Consider the following 21244-nt stretch of genomic DNA (forward strand, 5'->3'; position numbering starts at 1 on the left):
GTCCTGGATCAAATAGAGCCTGAAATGTGGAGGTTTTCAGCTTGAAACAGGCTGACAACGGCGCCTGAGAGCGCTGCGTGACGTCTCGCTCCGTGGGAAGTCCTTAAAGCGACAGTCTCACCTCAAAATCTCTCATCAGCTGTTAAAATTTTCACCGAAAACCAGCTTAATTTTTCGAACCGTGTCCACTTCGATGTGCCTCACAGGTTTAGAAAAAATTTTGATCAAACAAAGCGCCAGTCTCTCAGCAACTTCTCAAAGGAATTCCGACGAGGGGCTGGACGACTCCTCCCACAAGGAGTGCTCACAGGCGAATGACGTCACTGACAGGCGTGGAAAAACTCACGCATGCGCACGAGGGTTCAAGCATGTCTGACGTAAAAACATGAATGAAATCCATAGTTTTTGAAAAAAATAAAAAGGACATACTTTATTGACAGACATATATATATATACATACATACACACACACAGTTATCCTTAATTCCAGTCCAAATGCAGAGTGGAAAGTGTTTTCACTGTTTCACTCTCTTACAGCGGTGTGACTGTTTGGATGTCGATTAGTTACGTTCGAGTCTTTCTTGCACTGAGTTCTGGTGACTGCCAGCGCTTGTTTTTGCAGTTAATCAGTTTAGATTTGGTCTTAATAAATTACACAGAAACAAATTTTAGAACTCGGGTTGTGTGGGCAAAGCACAAGAATTGTTCCACCTCGGTCCGAAACGTGTCGCACTTGTGAATCAGTTTACTGGTGGAGGCAGAGTTTGCAGGAACACAGTCTGCGGGGTGAAGCTATGCATTATTTCATTCACTAGATGTTGCTGTAGTATTACAGCATTTCAAAATATTTAGTTCAAAATTTCCAAGACTTGGAGATGTTAGTTTCTAAATTTTGGTAGGTTTGAACCACGTGCATCAGAACCCAACTTGGAAAACTGACTGCAGTCGACATTCACATGGCAAGAAGCCAGCTCATCTCTTCAGTCTAGTTAATGTATCAACAGCTACAGTAACACAATAAAATGTTTTTTTTTATTTATTTTTATTTTCTATTAGAATTACTTTCTGAGCCGGGTCGTGTCAATCATGTCAATATAGTTTTTAGACTCAAAATAAACACTGTGGGTTTAAATGTTAACTCTTGCTTTGAATTATTTCACCAGGGTTTCTGGGACTGTTTTTTTGGGTTTTTTTTTTTTTTTTTTTTTTTTGCTGTAATATGTAGATGAAATTAATAACATATGTGCTTTTAAAAAAATTTAATTGTTCTTTGACACAGACTGCACTTCCGGCCAGTGGGAGGCACTGCTGCATAGCAAACAGTGTTTGAAACTTTCAAGAGGTGAAACTCAAAATATACCAACAATAAAATTAAGTTATTTACCTCCAAGTAAAAGGAGATATTCTTTTTAAAAAACAAAACTAAAACAAAATATGTACATAAGTGTAATTCAATTATTTCTAAAAGCATCGGGTGATTTTTATTTTTTAAATCAGTAAATTTAATTTGTCAGACTGTAGACACAACTTTCCAACCTCTGACCACTGTGGGTGAGCAAAAGTTTTATTTTAATTACACAAATCTAGTAAACAGCACCTACAACCCCAAACCGGAAAAAGCTGATATATGGAAAATCCCCCCAAAAAATGTAAATGTATATTGCATTGCAGACAGTATGAAATATATATATAATGGGAGGGGGCAATTTATTGAAAATATTTAAGTATTAAATCACTTTTACAACCTGTTTTCTTGAGACAAATTGGGGATAGGTGGACATATACTGACACAGGAAATTAATTTGGCCACACAAAACAAATATCTTGGGTTCGTACTGTCTGCAATGAAATCGAAGTAAATCGATTTATTTTTGTTGTATTTACATTTTCCATGTCAATTTTTTTCTGATGTGGGGTTATAAAAATGGCCTCCCATCACTTTTGGGGCACACAAGTGCTGATGTACCTCTGCTGCACTTTGGTTATTTGCTCTCAGAGCTACTGCACACTGCTTATCCATCTGTGTACACACACAAATCGTGTGTGTGTGTATGTATATATATATAATGTGTGGATATGGCCAAACAAAAAAAACAGAACTAGTGGCAAACCTTTTGGTGTTGACGTGATCAACCAGACGCTTTTAATTTGAAATTAAAATGATAATGGCAGAACCCGATCCCTGTCAAATGACCAATGTACACCAAAGGGAACCAAAGCTCCGCCCTCTGTCCAATCCTGCTGCTCAGAGAAGAAATAGAATTAAACTTAAAAACGGAAATACAGGCGCTCTCACCCTGTAAGTGCTCAGAGGGGGCAGGAGGTAGGTAGGGAAAATAATAAATCAGACAACAGTAATCTCAGGATTGCTTGTAAAATTACTTTTAAATGTAGATATTTGTATATAGGTAGATAATGTTTGGTTGATTGGGGGGGGAGCAGTAAGAATTTAATTACAATCAGAAGGTCTTAGCTCACGAGCTAGGTCAACAGAGAGCCGCTTGTACATGCACAAAAAAAAAAAGTTTGCCCAAAACTAAATCGAATGAGTAGTCTTGTTCTCTGATGTTTTGTTTTTTTAAAGGGGGGAACAAATCTTTAAATAAAAGGGCTAAGTGACATTATTGCACATGAGCAGAGACGGTAATACTATTCAAGCTCCGTTTCTTCCTCGTGGACATTCAGGATCATGGTGACGTATGGCGCAGAGATGTTCAGTTAAACGTGAGGACAGAGATGAAGATGCAACACGGACGTTGTGCTATCACGTACAGTAAACAGCTGCATAAGTGCTTTTTTTCTGAAGCCTGGAGGACACCCCCCCCAATTGAGAGGGGAAAAACAGAGAGGCATTAAATTGTGTGTGTGTGTGTTTAAAAAGTTGGCCTGTGCTATCTGTTCAGGGGTATCAATGAGAAATCCCTCAAAGTCCGACAGCCGTAACAAGCAGGAGGTCTGAAAGGACGCTTTAAAAAAATAAAAATGATGATGATGCCACCTCTTGGATTCTGTCATTTCAAATATCGCTGCTACATTAAAACCGCACGTGATTATGTGCAACATCAGGAAAAAAAAAAGGCTTTGAAGATGATTCCTCTGCGGTCCGTCAGGTTGTTTGTTTGTTTTCGACGCGTCCTGCCGCCTCGTTGTTGGTGCTGATTGGCAGTGTCCAGGTCCAATAACATGGCAGAGCGAGTCAGGAAAAACACCGGAGCTGCAGCTAGGTTGCATTTGGAGAGTCGCTCTGGGCGAGGTCGCCGGGCCGCTGCGCTGTCTGCACAGCACTCACACCGGCCCGTTGACAGACACTTCGTGTGACGGCGGCGGGGTTTCCTCTCTGTGGACGGACACAACATACATACAACATAAAAACACCCTCTGACAAAGTGATGCTCGAATACGACAGAATAAGAATGGCAGTAACTTAAAGACTAAAATATACAGAAAGCAGACTTAATCGAACAGTTCTCGCATTGTTTGGATGGTTTGTGCGCTGACTACCTCGTGGCGGGCGGCTGCTGAGAGACTTTGTCTGACAGAGAGAGTTTCTCCAGCGATGCTGAAATCTCCTCACTGCAACACAAACAGGAAACTTCAAACCTCCTGATCAGCGCAGCTTATTCTACACACGTGCAGCCCTCTCTGCCTGACCTTTGACCTGACCGGGGAATGGCAGGTAAATAAAACCAATGATGACATGTTTTTTAAACCGTCTGAACTTGAAGCAGAATTCTCTGGAAAAACAAAACTGAATGAATCCCATCATTTTAAATCCCAGTCCGTAATTACCTCCACGTGGTCATTATGGCTTAAATATAGATGTGCTCTTTTTATTTTTTGTTAACTTAAATGGTAAAAGGTAAATGGACTTCATAGGGCTTTACAATGATGCCTCACATTCACACACCAGGAGCAACTAGGGGATTAAGGACCTTGCCCAAGGGTCCTTAGTGATTCTGGTCTGAAGCATGACGCTTAACCACTCGGCCATCACCTCCCCACTTGACTTTCTGACAGCGAGATTCAAAACGAGTGGCGGTTCCAAACCTCTTGAGGTCGGCCGTCTTGCTGCTCTGGGCGGCGCCTGCAGTTTCCGAGGCGGGAGCTACAGCAGGAGACGTGCCGGCGTTTTTGTCATCCTCCTCGCTGTCGGACCCGCCGGAGGAGCTGCTGTCTGCAGCGGTGACGGGAGCCTTCGTCCCATCGCCAGCTGGAGCAGCAGAGGAGGCACTGACATCTGCAGGCGGATCAACAGATTTTCACACTCAAGTGAAAAAGTCCCTGTAAACAAACACCCTGCATACTTTTGTTTCATGACAGAAAAAAAAAAAGATTCTTTATGCAATCAAGATATATGTATATATACACTATATAGAAGAAGAAGAAAAGAAGCTTCTCCAATCACAGCCACTGAAAACTTGCATCTTTTTCAGTTGTTTTGGTGGCTTCCTTCACGAAGTGTTTGAAGTACAATCACTCATTTCTTGAGGACCACATCCTCGTATAACAGGCTGCTCTTGAATCGAGCAGTTGACATCTAACAACAAGCTTTAATGTGTAAAAATTAAGAGATACATTTCAGAAGTGGACTGAGTTAGGCTGTGTGTTTCAGGTGGGGGGGTGTCTCCGAGGGAGTGGATCTCTAAGGACTCAAACACTCACCGCTCTTCTCTGGATCCTGTTTGGCTTGTTTATCTGCGTCTCTGCTGCCAGAAGCCACAGGAGAGCTGCACCTGGGTTCAGTATCTGTACTGCAGGAGGACAGACAGAAAACCTTCAACACATGCTGACTGATTCTTGTCACAGATTTACTCCAATACACTCTTCACTCGTTTGTCAGCTTCTTTCATATCCAAAGCCTGGGTTTGGAAGCCACCACGTCTTGTGAGACTAATCATTTTGATTTTTTTTTTTTTCTCTCAATCATCCTGGGCCCCTGTTAAGAAGATTAACAGCGTTGATTCTTACCCGCAGAAAGGCTGGAACTCTGTGAAGTTGGCCCACCCCGTCTCCTGGCTTTCTGCTCTGGCCCCTGCTGAGGTCTCCCACCCTGCTGGGGTCTGGGATGCTGTACTCTCTCCAGAATCCCTGAAATTCACTGTCCAGCCCTGACCTGGAATAAAATCGTCATTAGAAGAACAACAAAACAAAAGGGTTCCCAATCAGCAGCAGGATACAAACTCCACGTGTTGCTTTCGGGTCTACCTGTGTCCGAGGTGTTCTGCTCAGAGTTCTCATCCTCGTCTGACTCAGACCCGTGGTCCCGCTCCTGGCCTCCATTTTCTATACTACTCCTGGAGCTTCCCCCTGAGGTCTGAGAAACCCCAAACCTAGCAGAGACACACGCGTCGCAGCAAAGATTTTTAACAAAAAGAAAATAAGCCTTCAAATGGAAATGACTCTGAGGAAACCACGAGCCCCCCAAAAAACATCCAGTTTACCGCATTCTGGATTTAGCTTGTGTTGCATAGTTTATCTCCTTGTCCTCCCAAATGTCCTCTTCCTCTTCAGCATCATCGAACTGGCGTATTCTCTCCTTACAGCAAGCTTCAAACGCGGCTGCGTTGGCCTGTGGATGAGAAGGAGAGCGCGCGTGTTATTACCGCGCTGCTGGAGGCACGCGAACCATTTCAGCCCCATTAAAAACACCAGCATTAAAAAAAAAAAAAAAAAAAAGTCAAAATACTTACACTATTATCATCTGCATCGAGATTGAAGTTAATTTCAGCAATTCTGTCAAACGTGGCGCTGAGGTGGGAAAAATAAAAGCCACGTCAAAACTTTTCAGAAACAACAGAATTGTTGCCGAATAAACACTTTGTGCTTCTTACTTGATATTTTCGTCGTGCTCGCTGAACTCCTCGTCATTAAACCCAAACTGATCCACAAAGTTGGCCGTCATCTGTTGGATCTGATAGTCTGAGAAAGCCTGCGGACATCAACGGGCAATCAGAGAGTTTTATGAAAGGCCAAGGCCTGCGTTCATCAGGCACGGTTTATCTTTCGCAAATTAAGTAGAAGCGTGTTGTGTAACTTTGGTTGTGCTGCGGTGACGAGTGCGTCCTACCTGCTGCAGAGACAGGTCATTGGGGAAGGGGCTCTCCATGTCGTCATCCTCGCTGGAGGAGTGCATGTTGTGTGTGCTCACCTGCATTGTGTTAAAACAAACTTTCAAATATTACAACACACACTTCAGGTTTTCAACCGTCCTGCAATGTACAAATTTTACATCAAATCTATATTACAGCTGCGCTGAACGGACGGACTGAGAATTCGTAATCGACTCTGGAACGTGTAACACGATCCTCTTGTAACAGCTTTTGTCACAGCACAGCACTAAGACGACGTGTTTATAACAGCTGGAATGTTTAAGACAAGCAAAGTGCTGGGAACAATCAGCGAGCAGCAAAGCCAATCCTTTAAAAAACAGGAGTACAGACGCCAACACCGTGTCCTGGCTCAGCTTTAAAACTCAAATTCCTTCATTGAGGATTGTGGCAGGTTATGATATTAATAATAATCAACACTCCCTGCTTACGGTTTTATTTTATTTTTTAAATGTATTCACTGAGATTTTTTTTTGGGTGGGTAGGCGCGGGGGACGTGCACTCTGAAACTGATGCTGGCTGTTCTGACTGGCTCTTGCACAGACTGGCTGGTCTACTTCCATGTAAATGGCTGCCAAGTAGGAAAACACTGGGAGAAGGAAAGCAAATGCGATGAAGTTAACCTCCAGCTTGTCAGAAATAAGCCCAGAAGGCTAATGAGTGAGGGCCCACCAGCTCGACTGTGTTCCTCCTGTTGGTTTCTCTCAGGGTCTCGTCAACAAAACTCTCCCAGCGACCTCTGCAGTCTTCTGGCAGCTCTGCAAAGCGACAAATTACAACTTGTTAATGGCTCGATCTGTACTGATGACCCTTCACTGATTCATCAGCTGGCATTATTTACCTTTAATGAGGTCAGAGATCTGGGCCTGGACTGGTCCTTTCTCCAGGTTCTGAACCACCATGTTGGCAATCCTGGTCAGATGGCCCATGTTGCCTCTCCTGGTGCCACCCACAGCCCTGACGTCCACGGGCACATGTTACTCATCACAACAACTCAACATCTGCAATAGCACAACTGTAAACTCCTGATATCACAGGAAATGTGCTGCAGATTTCACAGATCCACTGAGGTGAATCTAACCAAACTGTTTCTGCTGCAGGCAAAAATTATCTAAAAAATTACAAGTTTAATAAAAACCCAATCAACAGGTATTTAGTGCCAAATGATGGAGAACAGAGCCCCCAAAAAAAGGTGCCCAAAATAAATGTGCAACTTCAAAGTTTCTTAGCGGGAGTTGCATCAGCAGTGAAAACTGCAGACAAATACAACAGCAGAAATTAACAACAACAAAAATAATTCCATTAATAATAATAATGATAAAGCTTATGAACTGATTCCAAACATACTGTATCTTATCATTCTCCTCCCAGGCATCAAGAATCCTCTGCACCAATCGACAATTCTGGAAAAGCTGCGAATTCAGCGGAGAGAAGTGCGTCATAAGAATTAGTTGTGGTGTTTTGGCTACACACCATATTACTTCAAATTAGCGAACTATTTAAAGAACATACATGTGCCACAAGGGCATTATGGGTAGAGGTCTGTGGGTCATTGGTCCTGCCCGTCTCCACAGTCTCTGCCTGAGCCTCCAAAGTTGCTCCTGACTTTTCGTCGTGATTCTGGAGACCTGTGTTGGGCCGCTCGTCTGTGGTAGGGTGGTTCAGGATAGCCGACACACACAGCTCCACTTGGAAGTGCAAAAAGTTATTCCAGGTGTATTTGAAGAACAGATCCTATGCAGACAGCACAGTAGCGAAACATTATTAATGCTGTTACACGAGTGCCTATAAGACAGAGTAAACCTTTGGTTGAAGTCAAGACTCACCTTTCTGCCCTTGTCACGATTAGCTTGGTGGTATTAGAGTACTGTATTTTCTAGACCGCAAATCACTTTTTTCACCCCTTCTTAACCCGTTTGGAATGTCCTGCGACATTCCAAAGCAACTACTCTATGAAAAAATACTGCATTATCCTCTATAGCCACAAGATGGCACTATCTACATGTGTGACAAGCTACACGTCTACTCAATGAGGTAGTGATTCATACTCTAGAATGGAAGAGGAAGCTAATCATGCTCTCAAACTGAAAGACCATGCTCTGGAATAAAAACAATTTTTTTTTTTTTTACTACTCTGCACAACACTTGCTTGGACTGTGTGAGAAAAGAGCAGTAATGGTTTTATTTTAAATAAATTGGCAAAAAAAAAGGGGGGGGGGGTTTCATGTTATCATTATGGGTGTTGCGAATAGAATTTTGGGGGGAAAAATTAATTTACTCCATTTTCGAACAAGGCTGTAATAGAAATTTGTAAAAAGTGAAGCACTGAATACTTTCTGGATGCACTATAAGCCTATCTTTGATTATTATTACTATTTTTTTTTTTTGCATAATACATGCAGATTTCATGTTTACCTCAGCTATGACTGTCTGTTCAGTGGCCACAAGAAACAGTTTACTCATGTTTAGCCCCTCATAAAATAAAATTAATTAGCTTGGGTTTGCATTATTAATGAAAAAGGCACTGATTACATTCATTTAGCTTCTTGTTGTATGAAGTCACAGCACCACCTTTTAAAAAAATAAATGTTAGGACTTGTTTTTTCACTCTTCTTGACATATTTTGGACAGATCTGACTAATACTCCCGTGCATCTTACAGTCCAGAAAATACTGTAATCTACTCAAAAAATAATAAAAATGTAAAAAGCCACACCTGCTGCCATTTATTTAGATGAGAGTCAAGTTCTCACTATCTTACCTTTGCACAAAGTTTTCTGTAAATCCATTCAAACATGAAGATACTCTGGTTACACACATATTTAATAAAATAAAAATGCCAGTATCTGAACAATTTCACAGATATGCTGCAGAGCTCAGATGTACAGAGTGAAGTCCGGGTTAACCTACCAGTAGTAGGTCCATGGTGCAAAGTTTACAGAGCTCCTGACAGACACTGGGGGCACATGTCTGCAGCAGGGCGGCCACCAGTCGGGCCACGTGAAGGCGGGCGTTCCCGAGTGGTTCCTCTAGAATGCCAACGGTCGTCAATATTGCACTTTTCTGAACAAGGAATACAAAAATGCATATCAGAGCTGTCATATTTTCACATACTGAAAACCAGGTTTAATGCCCCAGACAAAAAAAATGCAACATTTTTACAAAAAGAGGGGTTGTAATACTGCAAAATAAAACATTAACAATTGAGGAACCAATTATGCAACAGCCTCGTGTTCTGTGCTTATGTTTAGAATAATCTTGCAAGAGTTGGCACAGACCCATATTTATACCTTGGGGGGATCCAGGAGAAGCTGCTGGAAGTCTTTTAAATGGGGCTCAATGGCATTTAAAATACTGCTGTTGACAGTGTAAGACCTTTCATAACCCTGAGAATACAGATCCATCAGCCCTTCCAACCTGGAAGACAGACAGCAATATTAAAACAGCAGCCTTGAGATAATGAAGATACCAATTCGGCTCTAATCTCCAAACTGTTCTTTATACAGCATTTCCTCACATTTCAAGTCAATCCCAGAAATTCACTGTTGTTTAACTGCTTCAGAGACCCAGAATCACATTGGCAAGCTTTCCAGGAAACACTTCACTTACCCAGACCTCCTGGTCTCCAGTAAGGTAAGTAGCACTTGAGTTCCGTTAACAATGGAGGCCTCACTTCTCTCCCCTTCAAACATGTTCTTCAGGAGTCCTGCTATGTTCTCCTGCCTGAAAGAAAATGTTGACGCTTCAGAACTGTGGCCCAAAACCAATTCCAATCTTCTGCTCTGGTACATTTTTCCAGATTTTTATCCAGTATACTGTAGCTTTGCAATCAATTGAAGGGTTTTTTTTTTTAACAATGCAGGCTTACAACACAATATACGAGGTCTATTAGATAACAGACCGACCCTTTTATTTATTTTTTTTAACTATATGGATTTGAATGACGTGCGATTACACCAATCATGCTTGAACCCTCATGCGCATGCATGAGTTTTTTCACGCGTCGGTGACGTCATTTCCCTGTGGGCAGGCCTTGAGTGAGATGTGGTCCCGCCCTCTCAGCTGAATTCCTTTGTTTCACACGCTGCTCGAGACAGCGTGCGTTGCTTTATCAAAATTTTTTCTGGACCTGTGAGGAATATCCGAGTGGATACTATTCGAGAAATTAAGCTGGTTTTCGGTGAAAAGTTTAATGGCTGATGAGAGATTATGGGGTGTTTCTGTCGGTGTAAGGACTTCCCATGCAGCGGGACGTCGTGCAGCACTTCCAGGCGCCGTCGTCAGCCTGTTTCGACCTGAAAACATCCTAATTTAAGGCTTAATTCACCCAGGACGTCGTGAGAGAACAGAGAAGATTCAGAAGAGGCCGGCATGAGGACTTTATGCGGATATTCCACTGTTTAAGGACATTTTTTAATGAAAGACGTACGCGCAAATTCGCCGAGTCATTTCCGTGACGACTCTGCAAATCTGTGTGCGCCGCGACAGGAAAAACACCTCCGTGTTGAAAACCATTTGTAAAATTCAGGCGGCTTTTGATGGCTTTCAACAAGTGAGTAACTGAGAAATTGTTGAACAGCTTGGGCATGTTCCAACTTGCCCGTTAAGGTTTCCAACGGAGGTGTTTTTCCTGTCGCGACCCCCCCGCGGTCGGGTCCGGCCCGACATGCGACTCTGCCCGCACGTTCTTTCATTACAAAATGTCCGTTAACAATGGAATGTCCGAATAAACTCCTCATGCCGACTTCTTCTGAAAGTTCTCTGTTCTCTGACGACTTCCTGGATCAACAGAGCCTGAAATGTGGAAGTTTTCAACTTGAAACGGCGAGACGCTGCCGCCTCGAAGCGCAGATCGCCATCAGGCACCATGGGCCGCCCTTACGGCGACACTACCAGACCAAAATCTCTCATCAGCCGTTAAAAGTTTTACCGAAAACCAGCTGAATTTATCAAATGGTGTCCACTCAGTTGTGCCTTACAGTTTTGAAAAAAATTTGATCAAACAAAGCAGCAGTCTCTGAATAATTCCTAAACAATGAAAAAAATCGACGAGAGGGTGGGCCACTCCTCACTCAAAGACTGCCCACAGGCGAATGACGTAACCGACAGGCGTGAAAAAACTCTTGCATGCCCACGAGGGTTCAAGCATGTCTGATGTAATCACACGTGATTCAAATCCATATGGTTTTTGAAAAAAATAATAAGGTCGGATACTTTTCTAATAGACCTCGTATACTTACGACTCCAGCACAGCCAGTAGTGGGTCAGCCTCCACATTCTCTTGCATCTGATTGGCCTGGTCCCGACTAAGGCGGATGATATCACAGAGGGTTTGGGACGCATTTGATTGTCTCTGAAAAGAAAATGGGTGCAACAGAAAATATAGCTCAGGGCATACATATTTGTAACTCACTGCTTTATCTAAGTAGCAGCTCGTCTTGAAAACAATGTCATGGGAAAAACGACAGTAGATGTGGCACTCACCTCTTCATCTTTACCAGTATGGATGAGCTCTGTGAGTCTCCGTACCAAATTCTCCTCATTCAACCACTTGTAACATGCAACAAGAAGGATTTAGGTTTTTTTTTTTTTTTAAATGCACATTTAAAAAGCTTACATCATGTAGCACAAGCATGTGTTTAGAAAAGCTTACATGGAGGACCTCCTGCCTCAAGGGAGCAGGCTCGACACAACTGATGAGTCGAAGCAGCAGATCCATCATGGCAGAAGCATCTATGTGTTTCAGCACCAGACCAATGAAGCCTTCTTTTTTCTTTAAGAAGGAAATCACCTGTTGAGAGGAAAAAACTGAATTAGCATTTACAGAGTGGATTTCTAAAAGCTGTGGCATCTTTACAGGTACCTGTTCTGTTTTCCTGGCAATGAGATTGCCAATGGTTTTGCTGAAGAAACTGGCCAGTAGCGGGTTGAGGGGCGGGTCCTGCTCGAGGAAGTGGTAAAGCATCTCAAGGAGGCTCTCTTCCCCGCCCAGCTTATCATTTATAATGGGAACGTCTGACGTCAGGAGCTCACAAGCAATATTAGGAAACCTAAGAGGGGAAACAGGAGCGCAACCAGAGGAAGATGTAGCACAGTGAGGCAGAAAAAGTAGCACATATCATACATAATATATGTATAAAAACATAGGTTTTTATACATACAGTGGCTTGCAAAAGTATTCAGCCCCTTGGTATTTCATGCATTTTAATTTGTTTATGGCATTTAAAACACAAAAAGTAAATCAGGCTTCTCAATATAAAAACTTCTAAAATTATCTTCCTTAGACTCAAACTGAAAGTAAATCTCTACAACTTGATATAAATTAATTAAAAATATAAAAGCCAAGATGATGGGTTGCATAAGTAATTAGCCCCTTTGGTATAATACATGTAAATAATCACTTTAATTGTCAGATTTCTTCAGACAAGTCAGGGGAAGGATACATAAACATTTCCAAGTCACTGAATATGTCTTGAACTTTATTTACATCAGTTATGAAGAAATACAAACAGTATGGCGCTCTATGGTAAATCAGTGTGTAGTTGACAGTTCTCAAAAACTGAGTGACTGTGTAAGGAGAATAGTGAGGAAAGCCACAAAGACACCCAGACAACCCAGAAGAAGTTACAGGCTTCTGTGGCCATAATTGGAGAAATTGTGCATAGTGCACGTTTTGCATTTTGTATCCCCAGTTATACAGCTTCATGATGAAGTGGTATAGAGGAGGATTTTATTAAAAAGAAGACCTGAAACTTCAGCTACAATTTGCCAGAAGGTACATCTGAGACGTAAGCCTAGATTTGATGTTTTGGTGAAAGAAAATCCTCCTCTGTCCCACTTCATCATGAAGCTGCATAACTGGGGCTACAAAATGCAAAATATGCACTGTACACAATTTCTCCAATCACAGAAACAGAAGCCTGTAACTTCTTCTAGGTTGTCTGGATGTCTTAGTGGCTTTCCTCACTCTTCTCCTTCTTGCACAATCACTCAGTTTTTGAGAACTGTCTATGCCACACAGATTTACCATAGAGTGCCATATTGTTTGTATTTCTTCATAACTGATGTAAATAAAGTTCAAGACATATTCAGTGACCTGGAAATGTTCATGTATCCATCCCCTGACTTGTCTGAAGAAAACTGGCAATTAAACTCATTACTTACAGGTATTATACCAAAGGGGCTGGTTACTTATGCAACCCATCATCTTGGCTTTTATATTTTTACTTAATTTATATCAACTTGTAGATATTTACCAGAGTGTCTTCAGTTTGAGTCTAAGGAAGATAATTTTTGATTTTTTTTTATATTGAGAAGCCTGATTTTTTTTTTTGTATCTGAAATGCCGTAAACAAATTCAAATGCGTGAAATACCAAGGGGCTGAATAATTTAGCAAGCCACTGTATAACCAAAGTCAGCAGTAAAGTCCTGGCCATTGCAGCATGAACCTGACGATCCCTGATTTGAGCTGAGCTGCATTCTCACATCACTAGCTCAGGCCTGGAGTTTTTTCTTTCATATGTTGCACTATCAACACAGCAAACTACTAATCCACTGAAGGCACCAGACGATCTTCCTGCCCTGCCCAGGTCTTGCTACTAACGTTGAGAAGAGAAGACTGGTGGGTAAATTAAAACACCCCTAAACACAGAAAAGTGATCCAGTCCAAGTATGCGCACTCATCAATCCCGTAAGGGACGGTGGTGGAAGTTGCTTATACAAATGTTAAACTGATGGAAGAGCATTCCACCATTTTTTTTTTTTCTGGGATTAGAAAGAGCAGCAGGAGCAGTGAGAGCGCCTCCAGTCCAGCTCAGCGGGCAGAGTCTGGGTGGAGAGGAAACTGCACTCAAACCCTCAACAGTGGACACAGTTATAATTTTTATATTTTTGGTAGACCGAGACTGCTTTTGTGACAGTCTATAGCAGACAAACTTTAACCATCTTTTCAGATTTATTTCCTCAGTTAATTTAAGATTTAGATTTTTTTTTTTTTAATGTATTTGGTGGTCTTATTTTTATTCACTGCTTAATTCTCAGCCCACCTGCAAGTCATGAACTGCTGTGGAAACAGCACAATCATGGCTCCAATTATAATTCAAAAACATCTTTGGGGCAGTTTAACAGCTCATATGTCATGAATTATTAAAAAAAAAAAAAAGAGAGAAAAACTGTGCAAAGTAAGCTACCACAAATAATAGATAGTGCTAACAAAGACATCAGACTGTAATCTTGGTTTATGAGTATCTGTGTTCAGCTCGGACGGACTGCCTGCATGCCCGAGTCCATTTAATTCTCTTGAAACTTCTTGAAAACAAAACACTTAATGCTGCACTTCAGTGCTGGAAGATTAAGTGGTGCTGCAGGATGAAGTTCACCCCAAACACGAATACAAGCTACAGTACTTTTTTCCACCTTCTTTTCAAGTCATTTGTCAAAGTGGCTTACCATTATTTATTTATTTATTCCGTGGCTTTGTACGGAGAAGTAAAGATCTGTTCTGAAGGACCCGTGGCGCCCTCTGAATTGCTACGACAGCATAAAGGAACAGTTTTATACAAAGCTGTGGACTCTAGAAATTCCAGCCCAGGCCCAACCTAAGCCTGGATTTCATTATGTTTTTTACAGTAATATAACAAAGACAAAGAAACAAATAACTGAAACAGCTACAATGAAGTGAGAATATCAGAAATGACAGCCAGAGAATTTGGCTCATGATTCTACCAGCTTGTATGAAGCTTTTGTAATGAACTCTTGAACTTTTTTTCCCCCCATACTGCTACATGATGCAATAACAACCTGAAATCCAATTACTCATCATCATGCTTAATCACAAATGCGGGGTCTCACTTAAAGCGGCTCCTCTCCTCTAAGTCAGCAGGAGGCTCTGTGGTGATGAGGCTGACTAGCTCTCGCATGCAGTGGTCTTGTGCCAGGAAGAGGAGTAATCGACGGTTTTGGGCCTTGCACTCCTGTAGGACATCATCCTCTTCCATTAATTCTCTCAGCATCACGTCCTCCCTGTCCAAAAGCTGGTCAATGTGGGAGGTGGTGTGCAGGTCGAACTTCCAGAACATGGTGGCCGCTGGGATGGGGGACACAGCCCTGGGCCACAGGACAGCAGGGTGAGAGGGAGGCGGTGACAAAAAAAAAAAAAAAAAAAAAAAAAAGCATTAGGATATGGGAACACAGGCAGACACCACAAGAGATGCAAGCACAAGAGGAATGTAAGTGAGGTAACTCTGCAACTTCAATTATGTCCTTTTATTGTGGGGACCCCCCTCCCGTGGAGGCACAAGTAACAGTGCAAGAAGAGCTTTAACAACTTGGCATTTTCCTGGCAAAGAAATGCATGTTTCACAGCTTTCTGTGAAAATTTACTCTTTGCATGGAAAAGCACCTTGCAAAGGCACACCTGTTCCTGGCACAGTGCCCAAAAAAATACTATGCTGACAGCAAAATACAAACTAAACACTTACTATAAATAGACACCATTCATAGAATGGTGCACATACACGGGGAAAAAAAATTCTAATATATACTGAATAATACCCCAATCAAATGGCACATTTACGCAGAATTTTTAAAAATGAATTGTAATGTAATTTTATCAGAAACTCCAGTAGTCTGTACCAATCTACAAAGATTTCATTGTTGTGTGACCAAGGAGGTGGGACCAGAAGAAAAGGCGTGACGCATCCTCATTCCCAAAACCACCAAGTCATCTGAGAGGACTCCCACTGCCCCCCGTCCCCAAAATTTTGAAATACAAAATGTCTCATTACCAAAATTAAAAATCCACATTCATTTGCATAAGAAGAAACACTGCATTTGTGTGGTCAAGGATGGACGCATCAACGCAGAACACTGCTCAGACATACCAGTGGATGAAATGTAGATATATTTAATCAGACCTCCCCCACGGGAAGGCAGGCATTTGTGTTTGTGCAGAAGACAGAGTGTGTGGCGAGGCCTGGCATTTATCAGCATGGGTCTCCTCTTAAAATGCAGGCCTCTTTAGGAGATGAGATGCTAAGAGGCTCACCATAACCTGCATAACACAAAAGACAGTGGAGGTTATCATTCAGCCATTCAACAGAAATCTCACTGTTACATACCATAAAGACACGACTCGAGGTTTTGTATAAATACTGACTTTACCTCAATAAATCATCACTGTGGTCTGCCCTATTTTAATGTGTTGTCCCTGCAATGTGTTCTCAACTTAACACCTAAACCAAAGTTAATGCACAGAATAAATGAGTTGCAATTTATATTATAATAGCCAAGTGGCTTCTGTGTGTGTGCGTATGGCTTTGATCATGCAGAAACTGGAGCGAGCAGACATTTGCTGTTTGGTATGCTTATGTATTTTGGGTCAAGGATGAACCCTGCGAAAACAGAAAGTTGATAGGACAAATATTTCTGGAGAAATTAGCAACTTTATCTAACCATTAAACAAGGGACAATGTACTGCAATGCAACATGGGAGTTCTGAGTTTTAAATCTTATTGTGGTTCTTATTAGTTTAACAGTGTTGTCACTGTTATTTATTGTGTTTTTGTAGCTCAATTGGTTTAGTCAGTTTTGCTATGTCTCATGTTGCCGTTACCATGAGGGAAATGTGTACTGCCTTTGATGTCTTCCATCACCGTCTCTGTGTCTAAAAATAGAAGCACCTGCTTGCGGCAGAATGCAGAAAAGACAAGAACCAGGAGCATGAAGGCTCCAAACAACACAGCTCAGTGGTTCATAGGAGGACACAAACCTCTCCACCACGACAAGGTGATTGTTCCCAGAGAGGACTTATTTATTTATGTGCTCTCTGTGAACACAGACTGTCGTCATTTCACTTATGATACGGGGAGCATGACACTTAAGTCACTCATGGTACTGACAACATGACACTTGACTGAGCTACAAAAACACAATGAATCAATAAAACATGAACCACAATAACATTTAAAACTCCAAAACCCTGAACTCCCATGGTGCATTGCAGCACAGTGGCTATTGTTTACTGGTTAGCTAAAACTGCTAATTTCTCAAAAAATATTTGTCCTATCAACTTTCCATTTTCACAGTGTTCATCACCGTGATCTAAGCCATACACACGCAGGCACACAAAGGCCACATGGCTATTATTATATAGGTGAAATAATGGGTGTTAATGTGAGATACATTAAAACCCATTATGAAACCTCACACTCCAGCGCTCACACACACACACACACACACACACACACACACACACACACACACACACACACACACACACACACACACACACACACAAAGGCTGATAATGTATACAAACACAGACACCCCAATGTCACTTTCTCATGTCTCATCAGCAACACAAGAGGCTTTTAAAGGCCTATTATGTGATTATGGCAAGTGAAAAATTGTTCTTAAATGATGGAGAACAAGTTTTACATGTTTAGGTAATTAACAATGTCCAGCCGGTGCTGTTGCTGTGGTAACCAAATGACACTAAAATACAATTAAACCAGTGCTAAGAAGTTATGATATGTGGGATGAAAACTACTGCCTCTCTCTGCTGCAAAATATAATTAATGCCACAGAGCTACAATGATTTGTCAATTAAATCAATTACTAAATGCCAAGATAAATGATTAATCAGTTTGGTTTTATTTAAATGTCCAAAATTAGTTTCCTAAATGTAAATATTTTCTGGTTTATTTACTCAGTTCTTTACTCCTCTTGACAATGAACTTGTCTTATTAGGAATGTGAGTAAAACAAGACATCTGAGGACTTCATCTTGGGCTTCCAGACACAGATCAACATTTTTTACTGTTTTGTGACATTTTATGTACCAAACAACTAATCGGAATAGGGGAAATAATCAACAGATTAATCAATGATGAAAAAATTCATTAGTCCTAGGTACAGAGATGTAAAACTGAACTTGGAAGCCTTGTCACATCCTCCTTTCTGTTTTCCAGTCCAGGACCCTTTTTTGCACATCCACCAGCAGCGTCCATCTGGCATACATTTACAGAGTACACAAGTGCAATAATAACCCAGTGAATGCTCCCTGTGGACACTGAGCAGTAAAGCAAATGCTTGACTTTATGTCCAAAATAGAATCCACCAGAGGCAACCTCAACAAAAAAAGTTAACTGGCACATGTAACAGATGGTGAAAATAGAAACAGTGGCGCACAACATAAGGATAAACATATGGATATCATGAGCCAACAACAGCATGTAATTACGCAAGTTAAAAGAAATCAAGGAAAATGCAACAACATGAACTTTTACATTAGCTGTTTTCACTGAGGTGAATGCAAATAAAGATGCAACTGGTGGCAATTCAATGTTGTAGCTGTCAAACCACATGACTATCACACATGACTGCACAGAGAACAAATTAAAACTACAATTTCACTCATCCTACTACAAAGGATTTAAAGATGAAAAATGAGAATCTGATCAGAAATGTCTCATAAACCCATCAATCAGAATGGTATAGCTGAATCTGAATCTAATATCAAACGATTAGAGCCTACTACCAATGTAAACACTTTAGAGCGCCTTTTCTAAGTGCATTTCTGCAGTGACGTAAGGACCATAATGTTAAAAAAAAAAAAAATCATAGTGGCTCGTAAATAGACAGGAGAATTTCCAGCAAATGGGTGAGGGAAGATTACGCTATTGCCGGACATTTTAAAAGAAAAATAAAATCTGCAAATACTGCAAACAACACATAAGTAACAGAATTCTATGATTTGTATGTAAAACTCCATATTTTTTCAGAGGGTCTCTTGAAATTTACATAAACATTCTGTGTTTTTTCATTACCTTTAATGCAATGCTGTAAGCATTTCACTGCATGTGTGCAAAGTCAAGGGAAGAGCTCTGGCTTGGCACTGATCTCTTCACTTCCAGACCTTTGTCCTTTTACTGAGTACTTAAGGAACAAGGCAATAAACAATGATTTTTCACGGTTAGGTTGGAAGCTGTTCATCACTGAAGGCTGACAGACATCAGCACATGAAGCCACCACTGTGATGCCACACACCCCCCTTCTTCCCCAACACCGCTTTTATACTTTCTATAATATAACAACATATTTATTTTTATGCAACAAAAATTAAACTGAGCACTGAAGAATGTGTACCTAAGGCTAGACAGTGCACAAATGGCTGAGATGAACCACTGAGCTGGACCAGTTGTCTGCCTGGGTGGTTGCCATCCAGGACCCCAGCCATTCTATAGCGTTATGGAGGAAGCAATGCATGGCACGAGCATATGCTCCAAGAAGTGACTAGAGTTAATCTGGCTAATAGTGTTTCTTCTGCTAAACAATCAACAACAAATACATTACACCAGTTAGTGTGTGTGTGTGTATGTATATGTTTGCCCATTTTATCAGTGTGTTGCCCAGCAACAGTAACTATGGCAAAACACACACACATACACAAAACCTCCCTCCCTACACACAGTTTTTTGTAATAAATTATTTTTCAGTGTAAAGGACATTGTTTTGAAAGAATCATAAAAACTCCTTGAGATACTGCTTCACCCCTACATTTTTCCAAGTTAGGACCCAGTTGGTCCCTAGCTTTAAAAATACCATACTTAATATTTGCACAATATATAGTCTTCCTTAAAGTGATCTTTTTGATGATGAAAAAAATTATAAAATGAATACCACTAAACAATATGCCTCATCATTAAATTGCGCATGAAGATCAAAACTGTGGCAAATACAGTCAAATGGCTGAAACAGTTTTGATTTCACGTAGCACCGATGATGATCAATCTTGTCAAGCTTGTAAAATTTAACACCCGAATCAAAGATTAAAGTTATGTTGTTGAATGTGTCTTATGCTATACTAATACATATATAATGTAACAATACAAAGACATTGGAGTGTAGCTGAAGAAATGTAACTGATCTGTTGTAGCCTTGGCATGAAATGCACATCAACTGACTCGGGCAGGAGCTCAGATTTCTGTTTACTCCGATCCAGTGGAGATAGAACATTTTAAAAAAACTAAGTAGATGAAATGAACAAGAAATCAATTTCAGTATTTGTAATCAACGGAACTAGAATCCTCCGCGACATGTTTGATTTCCTGAAGGTTCCTGCTAGCTTCAGCCACGAACACTCCTCAGCTTACGTAGACAAAAACCGAAAAACAAAACATACAACTGCACATCTTCTTTTTACCCAAATACAATCTTTTGCAACTAGGTAACGTTACCTAAGCAGCGTTGGCAAAGTCAGCCGATTAGCAAACAGATTGTGTGACGTTAACTATTTTAATCAAACAACTCACCCGGTTAGCAAACAATGTAGCTCGTGTTCACATTAGTTCCTCTTTTTTTCCAGTGACTAGCACGGATGCTAGTTAACTTATAATCGGTAATAAACAGACAGCCAACTTAATAACGATAGCTGTCCAAGTTAGGTTAAACTTTGGCGATACACCAGGAGGGTTAACGTTAGCTGTTTGGCGGATAAAACTCAGCAAGGTCTATCCGCCCCAAAACTTACCATCGATTCAAAGTCCGCCGATAATCCTTTTTTTTCCCCGTTACTTGACTGCTGGTGGAGTTTTCGTCAAGCAGCCAGCTTGTCAGTCACTAGCTGTCCGGCTAACTATTAGCAAGCTAACCACCGTTAGCCTGTGATTTGTTTTGAAGAAGGGCTCAACTAGCTTAACTTAGCTAACGTTAGTCAAATGTAGCACTTGACTTGTAGCAAATAAACATTTCTCCGCCAACACCGACTACTGGGCATTGACGGCGCTTCCTCGATGTCACAAATGTGCAACTTGTAGATGCGTACTAACGCAAAGAGTAATTCAATCGCAGAGCTAACTTTAGCATGTAAAGCAGGAAAAACTCAGTCATATTTTTTGAATCAAAATGGCGACATGGTGGCGAGAACGCGCATCGAACCCTCAGTGGGTACGCGCATCGACATCTAGATAGATGCACTGCAAAAGGGGACCTAAATGTGTGCTGTACACATTTTATTTCTTCCTATAACTTTATTTCTATTGCACACTCTGAGAGAATATGTAAGTTACAGCTCCTAGTGCTCCTATTACCACTGGGACCACTTTGGACTTTATCTTGCACATCTGCTCCAGTTGCTTC

General features: G+C 41.2%; 1 protein-coding gene across 2 annotated transcripts; it reads right to left on the bottom strand.

Moving 5' to 3' along the window:
• Window positions 1–466: 466 nt before the first annotated feature.
• Window positions 467–21029, bottom strand: LOC117503993 (serine/threonine-protein phosphatase 6 regulatory subunit 2-like). 2 transcript variants are annotated; one of them, XM_034163329.1, is made up of 24 exons: window positions 20637–21029; window positions 15989–16158; window positions 14958–15212; window positions 11970–12156; window positions 11760–11897; window positions 11591–11656; window positions 11347–11459; window positions 9716–9829; window positions 9397–9523; window positions 9017–9169; window positions 7620–7841; window positions 7455–7519; window positions 6949–7064; window positions 6780–6865; window positions 6068–6148; window positions 5832–5929; window positions 5691–5748; window positions 5442–5569; window positions 5206–5330; window positions 4969–5113; window positions 4663–4751; window positions 4048–4237; window positions 3502–3573; window positions 467–3337 (listed from the first exon to the last, which is right to left on the bottom strand). In XM_034163329.1, exons 3-24 carry the CDS (start codon window positions 15182–15184, stop codon window positions 3286–3288), a joined length of 2652 nt encoding a protein of 883 aa, XP_034019220.1. In that variant the 5' UTR covers window positions 15185–15212; window positions 15989–16158; window positions 20637–21029; the 3' UTR covers window positions 467–3285. The 2 variants fall into 2 exon arrangements, with proteins under 2 accessions (XP_034019220.1, XP_034019221.1); XM_034163330.1 differs by having other exon boundaries at window positions 467–3346; window positions 3486–3573.
• Window positions 21030–21244: the final 215 nt, after the last annotated feature.

This window comes from Thalassophryne amazonica, chromosome 22 (assembly GCF_902500255.1).
Source record: "Thalassophryne amazonica chromosome 22, fThaAma1.1, whole genome shotgun sequence".
Classification (NCBI taxonomy): domain Eukaryota; kingdom Metazoa; phylum Chordata; class Actinopteri; order Batrachoidiformes; family Batrachoididae; genus Thalassophryne; species Thalassophryne amazonica.